At 46.0% G+C, this 8,493-nt stretch overlaps 1 protein-coding gene across 11 annotated transcripts in view; it reads right to left on the bottom strand.

Annotated features, from left to right (window-relative positions):
- NCAM1 (neural cell adhesion molecule 1) overlaps window positions 1-8,493 on the bottom strand; it is a 350,846-nt gene that overhangs the window by 56,237 nt on the left and 286,116 nt on the right. For all 11 annotated transcript variants that reach the window (XM_015570327.1, XM_006773506.2, XM_015570328.1 and 8 more), the window contains exons 3-7: window positions 7,360-7,578; window positions 6,160-6,303; window positions 5,641-5,778; window positions 4,332-4,449; window positions 3,725-3,891 (exon numbers count right to left, since the gene is read on the bottom strand). In XM_015570327.1, the coding sequence (XP_015425813.1) occupies window positions 3,725-3,891; window positions 4,332-4,449; window positions 5,641-5,778; window positions 6,160-6,303; window positions 7,360-7,578 (786 nt within the window). The remainder of the gene's footprint in view (window positions 1-3,724; window positions 3,892-4,331; window positions 4,450-5,640; window positions 5,779-6,159; window positions 6,304-7,359; window positions 7,579-8,493) is intronic.

Genomic DNA, 8,493 nt, shown 5'->3' with positions numbered 1-8,493 from the left:
CACTGGATGCTCCCAGAATCATATTTCAGAACATTCCCAGTCTTCTAGTGTTTCTCTCTTTAGGTTTTACTTGACCGTGACATAAACAGAATAAACACTCCGCACTAGGAAATTCACTCCGGAGCTCACCAGAGGCCCACAGAGTGCATCTGTCTCCAGGGACCTGGCACACTGTGGGCAATTAGACAAAGATGGGGCAGAAGTTTTTCCCACTCAATCATGATAGTGGTGGTGGGAGGAGAGAGAGAGAGAGAGAGAGAGAGAGAGAGAGAGAGAGAGAGAGAGAATGTGTGTGTGTGTGTGTGTGTGTGTGTGTGTGTGTGTGTATGGGAGAGGGAGAGAAACTGTGAGAAAGAGAGGGAGAGAGAGAGATATGCAGGAGGGGATGCCTGGTGAGGGCAGGGGGTAGAAAGACAAAGCCTGCCTTGCCCCAGTTCCTACATCTCACTTTCCGTACCTCATCGCCCACTTCCCTGGACCCCACCACTCCCTTCACTCCAGCGTGGCCCTGCATGGCTCCTGCCTCACTCCCACACCTCCTTCCTAGTGCAGCTGTCACCACCATAGAGGCTGGAAGAGAAGCCAAGAGCTGTCCTCAACCAGCCAAGCTAGAACCGAGTGTGCTTCCACAGAGAAGCCAAGTTATCCATGATGGTAAAGGAGAACACCAATTTCACTACCGCCAGTCATTCCACATGTAATCTATATAAGAAAAGCCTAAGTAACATTACAGCGGAACTACCAGAATGACTGGTCACTATGATGCACACTGACTATCAGGGGGCAGATGCTCAACGCAGGAGGAGCGCCGCTCAGCCAGAAGCCGGGCTCACAGCCTGGCGAGTGCAGCAGCGGTGGCAGGAGCCTCTCCCGCCTCTGTGGCAGCACTAAGGAGCAGCAAGCTGAGTGGTAAGGATCAGTGAGCCGGCGGGTGGTAAGCAGTGAGGGGTCCTGGACTGTGAGAGGGCGCAGGCCAGGCTGAGGGACCACCCCCCAGTGCATGAAATTTGGTGCACTGGGCTTCGAGTTTAGATATAATACGTGTTAAATTGGGTTTCATGGAACAGCAACTACCACTGATCGCTCAGGGAATGGACTTACAAGCTGGGCTTAATTCTTGGACAGGGCACCTAATTTCCTTTTGTTCAGTTTCCTCATTTGTAAATTGGGGATAATAATTAATCTACCTCATAGGGTTGTGTTGAGGATTAAAAGAGCTAATTTGTGAATAAAACTTCACATTATATAGTGCTCACTTCTGTTCAGTATTGTTATTATTATTTTATGGAGCTAATATCTAAATGAATTTTCTAAAACAAGTCATCATTATACATTTTTAGGCTCATCTCTCTGCCACATACATGATGATTAATTCACACAAAACTAATTTCTATTCCCTCAATTATCCAAATACTAGTACCTATTACATGCCAAGCACTCTCCCAGGCACTGGGGATATCTGGGGGTAGAACAGACAGAGGTCCCTGTCCACTAGCTCACATTTAGGACACGTGCCCCTCCTGCATCCGTGCCTGTGCTTGTTGGCCTGCGATGCTCACCCGTCCTGCCTCTTCTGGAAAACTCCTACTTGTTTACTAGCACAGCATTTGCAAGGGTTTCCCTAACTTCTGTGTCACGCAGGACCAGAGATCCTTTCTACAAAACACCGTGCATATTGCTGTTATCAAGTCATTATAAAGGATTAAATATTTGAGTGTTGGCCATCTTCATGAGCTAGGGAACCCACGGATGAGAACAGAACCTATTGATGAGCAAAGAGTGCATGTCGTTCATCCTTGTGACCTTGACAATGGCCGAGCCTATACGGGGCAAATGTTGCTGAATGACACTATCTATTATAATTTATGTGCTTATATGTCAACCTCTCTCATTCATCTCAGGGTCAAAGGGCCGTATCTTTAGCTCTTCTGTTTAGCAACGATGGTATTCAATAAATACAATGGTATTCAATAAATACTGTTGAATGAAGGAATAAATTAACAAATGCATTTGTCTCTCTCTATAATATGAAAAAAAAAACTTAGTGTGCCTGGGAAGACCAGTCAGAATTAGAGAAACGACTGTCAAGAATATTTTCAAGAAGTTTAGCTTTCACCTTCAAGTATGTGCTCAGTTACATACTGAATTAATCTGAATCAAACTGATACACTGTTTATAAACCCAATTGTTGTAAATGAATAAATAGGATTCATCTGTGATTAGCAAGTCCAATTGTATATAAACACTTGATTTTCAAAGCTCTGTTTACAAACATGGATCAGTTCTCCTGATCAGGCTAAACAAGCAGGTCCCTCGCAGCTTTCCAGGCATGAACCTCTGACACCTGCTCTAGTAGCACTATCTACAATGGACCAGCTTAGCTGTGTGTGTGTGTGTGTTTTTTTATATATATACTTTTATTGACTTCAGAGAGAGGAAGGGAGAGGGAGAGAGAGAGAAACATCAATGATGAGAGAGAATCATTGATTAGCTGCCTCCTGCAGGCCCTCTATTGGGGATTGAGCCTGCCACCTGGGCATGTGTCCTGCAGAGAAATCGAACTGTGATCTCCTGATTCATAGGTCAAAACTCAACCACTGAGCTACATCGGCCGGGCTTAGCTGTGGTTTTTAAAAAGATGAGCAGAGAGAGTAGAGAGCCATTAGGTTGAACGTTTTCCCACTACAAATCTTTTCTTCAAGGTCAGGTCAAGTCAAAATTTATTTCAGTTCTAAATGCATGGAAGTTAACTGAGTTTATAAAGAAAATGTGAATAGAGGTGTGGGGGTTCTTTCCATGACTTTTATGATGCTGTTTCACACAGGCCAGGGAAAGAAGAAAAGGGAATCGGAAGCACTGGTCACTAATATGTACCAAGGGCCTATGATGAGTCTGGTGGTGTTGGGAGTACCAGAGAAAAAGCAATGTACGCGACTAATTCTCTCACCTCCACTAAGTGTGTGCTCCACCATCTTGGAGTCTACACACTTAGTGGAGTTGAGAGACAAACAATTCCCAAAACAAATATGTAAACAAGGTCAGCTCAGGTACTGATAAGTACAATGAAGAAGACACAGTAAGGTCAGTGGAAGAGATTAGTGGAGGCAGGGGAGCTGGTGGTGATACAGAGGCAGGGCAGTGAAGGGAGGATTCATTGAGAAGGTGGTTGAGTTGAGATCTGAACGATGAAAGAGGAGAAGCAGCTGTGAGCAGATCTGGGTGAGTGATATTCCAAGCAGAAGGAACATCAAGTGCAACATCCCTGAGGCAGGGAACAAGTGTGCTGTGCCCGAGGGCCAGAAAGGAGGCCCGAAGCTTTTAAGTGTGGAACACAGTGGAGGAAGGATGAGATGGGGAAGGAAGGTGGGCTAGCTCAGGTTTAGTCTTGTGGGCCAGGGTAGGGAGTTTAGATTTTATTCTGATTGCAACAGGAAGTCATGGATGGCTTTAAACAGAGGAGTGACACTCAGGTCATTCTCACACTTAAGGAGTGAGCAGGAGGGGATGAAGGGGACCTATGGGAGGTAGGCAGGGAGACCAGATAGGAGGCTGTCTCATTGACCAGGGGAGCAGGAGGGTGGCTTGAACTGGGGCATAGGTGGCAGAGCTGGTAAGAAGAGGCTGAACTTGGGATAGATTCTGAGCAGAGTGGACAGGCTCTTGCTGATGGATTGAGTGTGCAGGGTAAGGGGAATTTAGTGACCTTGACCCCCACTGTCCTTACCAAAAACTTTGAGGTGGATGGACGCATCCTGCTCTCCAGCCTTGTTCTCAGCGATGCAGACATACTCAGCCTCGTCGTTCTTATCCACCTTCCTGATGGTCAGCTCCGAACTGTCATCACTAAAGACATACTTCTCGTCTTCCTCATTCTCTATCAGATCCCCGTCCCTACAGGGTGTACCAAGGCAAAGGACCATGATTTTGACCAAAGAGGGAAGATGTTTGTTTTTAATTTTATTCATAAAATGCAGTCTGAGCCCATGGGAAAGGCTCAGTCTTCACAAAAAGTTAAGACACCAAATTGCATTTCCAAATATACCTTAGATTCCTCCACCCAAACCTCTGATCCTGTCCCTGGGCTGTAAACTGCACTCATAGACATACCAAAGAGGGCCTGCAAGACCATGCTCTCTACCCGCAGACTGAGGATGCAGGAGGAATCCGATGCACAAGGTAGGAGCACCGTGCAGGGGAGTGCATCCTGCACCCAGAGTGGGTGACATCCCCAGGCAGTCTGTCCCTGCTCCATGGCAATGCCAACCCGGAGCAGGCCCTGTGCTGGCCCCTTCTCCACTAGTCCCTGACCCAACGCAGGACCCAGGTCTTACTTTGTCCAGCTCATGGTGGGCTCCGGGAAGCCTTCAGCATCACACACCAGGGTGACGGACTGGCCGAGGTTGGCGGTGGCATTCACGATGCTTTGTCTGGCCTGGACGGTGGGCGGTACTGAAGGAAAGAAGGGCTGTCAGGGATGGTTGGAAGAATCCAGTGGCCTGGAGAAGCGGCACTTCTAGGGAACCCTAGGTCAAGGGTCACACCTGGGGGTCAAGAGTCCTGGGCAGTTGCAGAGTTAGTGTAAGGGATCTCAATTCAGGCATGTACTAAATAATTATTGTAAACTGAATAAATAACTCACCCCAAAATGCACTAGTGTTTTATAACAATATACAGGTGTGGGCAAAAGTAGGATTACAGGTGTGTTGTTTTATTTATTTATTAATGACTATATTTATTATTATTAATCTACTTTTGCTCACTCTAGTACAATGCTGTATTTTAGTAATATAGCTCCTGAAGCTATATTAATGCATTTTATTCATTTTAAAATGGCATTTAATTCATAGCAACTATTTATTATTATATATTTTTTCAATCAGGGCATATTCAACTTACAACTACCATGGCTAGGGAACTTGATGTTCAAAATGGGATTGTTCATACTGGAAAATGTTGAAACCCCTGATCCCGGTGATTAAATGGTTAATGCCGATTTGAAATGCACCAGTGCACCAGAGTGACATTTCTCTGGAAATGTCATAAACAGCCCTGTGCACCAACTGTTTTACTAAAGGAATGAAGGGGGAGGGTTTAGCAAAAGTATATATCAATAGCCAAAACAATCTGACCATGATATGCTTATTTTCTTAATACTGACATTATAATTTCCTGTAGACATCTTGTAAATGTCAGATCGATTCCACTGGTGTGTTTATTTGACATTGCAAATTAAGATTAATAAGCCCATGGGCCATGATTCTGACTGTTCTGAGGCCTGAATTGATTATAATATTTTCATTGCACACTGAACCAGGGGACTAATTTCACAATTACGGTAGCATCAAAGATAATGAAGGCTGAATCAGAATGTATTAGTAAGCACGGGGAAAGTTTCTAGTGGTTCAAGACAATGAAGGACATTAAAAAACTGCACTAATAGTCCCCATAGTTGAGGGAAACCCAGAAGGCAAGTATATATATATATTTTTTAGGAAGAACAAAGCAGGAGGCAATAGGAGGTAGGGGGATTCAGCTGAGATTGAATGAGTCTACATTTTATACACCAAATAGGAGGTTGAAGAGAATGACATTGGGGACCAAGGTTGTAGCAATGGAGATACTAGGAAGAACGGATCTCACCATTCACAATGACCTGAATGTCCTTGAAGTTGATCTCCCCCCGTGCCAGGATTCTGCCCTCACATCGGTAAGTACCCTCATCTGTTTTCTTGATGTTCCGAATCTGCAGGTAGTTGTTGGACAGGACTATGAATCGGACTAGAAGAGACAAGAGGCAGGTTCGTCCAAGGATCAGTTAGAGGACTTGTGTGTGTAGGAAGGTCGCTGAGCCTTTCCCTTTTCCTAGCTTCAGTCTTATGGGGCGGAGCTTTACGCTGAAATAAGAAAATGTGTCCCTGGCTCTGACATAGAGGCAAGAGCAAATGTCTATTGTAAACTTGTCTCTTTCTTTGGAGAAAGTCCCTGAACATACAAGCCACAGATATATATATATCTCCATTTAGGACCTAAACTGCATGTGGTTCTGGGAGGGACACTGGAGTATGGGTCAAAATGTCTCACAGGCCTGCAGAGGTGGAACCCTAAGGGACTTGGTGGCCCAGGGGTAAGGCAACAGCTGCCAGGGAATTCAGGTCTCACCATCTTTTTTCAGGATGACATCTCGACCTTTGTGTTTCCAGATGATGGTTGGGGGTAGAGAGCTGACCACATCACACACGATCACTGCGTCTTCCCCCTCTCTGAACTCCTGGGGAGTTGGTGCATTCTTGAACATGAGCTTTTCTGGAAAACAAACAAGAGAAGAGTGAGGGAAAACAGCTGGTTTTCCCACAAAGATCCCTTTCCTTGGAGCCATACTGCCTGGATTCCAGTTGCAGGCAACTTCCAAGACATCTATACAATGGTATAGAAAGGGTTCCACCCAGTACTTGGTCAAAGGTGCCAGGTGGAGTGGCTGGCACAAGTAGGGGAATATGTTGTGGAAGTCTGGCAATCAATGTCTATCACTGAGTGCTAAAGTTATCACAGTTTGTGTATGAAACATCTATGGAGGGAAAGGAAGGTCTTTACCAGGGTCCCTTGCCATGTGGAATAGTGCCATTGAAACACAGTGCATAAGTAGAATGAACTGGCAGAACACCTGTTCTACAATGAATAGCAGGAGTTATCAATCCTTTCTCTGTCTCCCACTCTATGTGGTACCCCAACCTCAACGTTCCTATAGCAGAGACAATTTTAAAGAATAGAACAGAAGAAAGGCAATAATGACAATAAATACCATGACAATCCATACTGTTCTATTAGTTGTCACTCACCATTACACTGGCCAATGGGACAGATGCATGATGACAAGGTGATTAGAGGCCACCATCAGACCAAGTAGCAATTGGAGCTGCCTGTTCTGAGTGGCACAGAGAGTTCAAATAAAAATATCCCCCTAACCCTCCACTGAGCTTTTTGACTCCATTACCAGCATGGGAGAGTGAAATAAGAGCGGGACCCTGAATTGTACAACAGTTAGTCAACACTTGGGGAAGGGATGGGGCACCCATAATAGTTCTCTGGGAACTGTGTAGTTTGAATTTAGAGTTGGAGGTCAGTGGGAGGTTGCTGTGACCAACATGAACCTGCGTTGTGAGTTCTGAGTTGGGTCAGGATCATTTAAGAGCATATTGGAGCTCTTAGTACAATTCAGAAAAGACTTAGGGTGAGGAAAGAAGGGAAGAAGCCCTGTCAAGCCGTCAGCAGGTCCTTTATTGCCATCCCACTCTGCCTGCCGCCCATGTATCTTCCTGGCTAAAGACGAGGACAAATATAGGAGGAGGAGGAGGCTCTTACGGAAGATCTTCACGTTGACTGTGGCCTCTGACTCACTGCCATCCTCGCCAGTGACCACACACTTGTAAATGCCGGCATCGTCAATGTCAGCATTGTAGATGGTGAGGGTGGAAGAAGAGTCGTCATTCCATACCACTGAGATCCGCTGCTGGTTCGGAGTGAGCTTTTCTCCATTGGGGGAGAACCAGGAGATGTCTTTATCTTTGGCATCCCCTGCCACTGAAGAGGAAGAGATTATTTTAGAACCACACAAGTTAAAAAGACAAAGTCCCCTCCGGGATCAGTGGTACTCAGTAAGAGCTACCGTATGAGACCATAGGGTGTGATGACTGGGGAGCATGACCATTGCCATAGAGTGTCACTCTGGCTTCTGTGTTGAACTGTGATTACATAACACCACTTATGGTATTTGGAAGGGACTCAACAAGTATTTGTGCCAGTATCTCATAGTGGTCCTATCCTTAGTGAGGGAAGGGAGGAGATATTTGCTGAGGACCTACTGTGTGCCGAGCACTCAGCTAGGAGTTTACAGCCTCACAAATGAGGCAGGGGGCAAAGGGAGTCAGCATATCTAGGAGCTGAGATCGAAGAGCTAGCTGGTTTGAGCAAAGTGATCAGTTTGTGTTCAAAGGCTCAGATTGTGGTCTCTTGAGTGGAAGATGAGACACTGGTTAGTCTAGGAGTGTGGACCCCAACTACTTTTATTCTAGCATCTGCCTGCACAAACTGGCATGACTGGCATTCCAGCAGCCCTGCTACAGACAGACAAATTCATCTCCTTCAATGCTGAGGAGAAGACAGCTAGAATCACCGAACGTCCTTTCCCTAAGCACCGTGGAGGGACAGACATGGCTGCTCCGCTGTCCCAGACAATGAGCTGGACCAGGGCTCTGGACGTGGCCACATGGCTCCGCCCAGCCCTCTGCACAGGCCTCCCCAGCCCACACCACCATCCCCGCACAGATGCTTGGTATGGAAATGAAGCAGCCTTCCTCTCAGGGCCCATTATGTTTTCAATAAATATGGCTATTTGCAAGATGTGCTATGGGCTCCAGGCTGCATCCCCAGATCATGTAAATTGCCAAAATGAAGGTGAAGCTGGAGTGAACACATCTACAGCCACCTCACCCACCG

The sequence above is a fragment of the Myotis davidii genome, unplaced genomic scaffold (genome assembly GCF_000327345.1).
Source record: "Myotis davidii unplaced genomic scaffold, ASM32734v1 scaffold1025, whole genome shotgun sequence".
Lineage (NCBI taxonomy): Eukaryota > Metazoa > Chordata > Mammalia > Chiroptera > Vespertilionidae > Myotis > Myotis davidii.
This window is presented reverse-complemented; position numbering and strand designations above follow the sequence as displayed.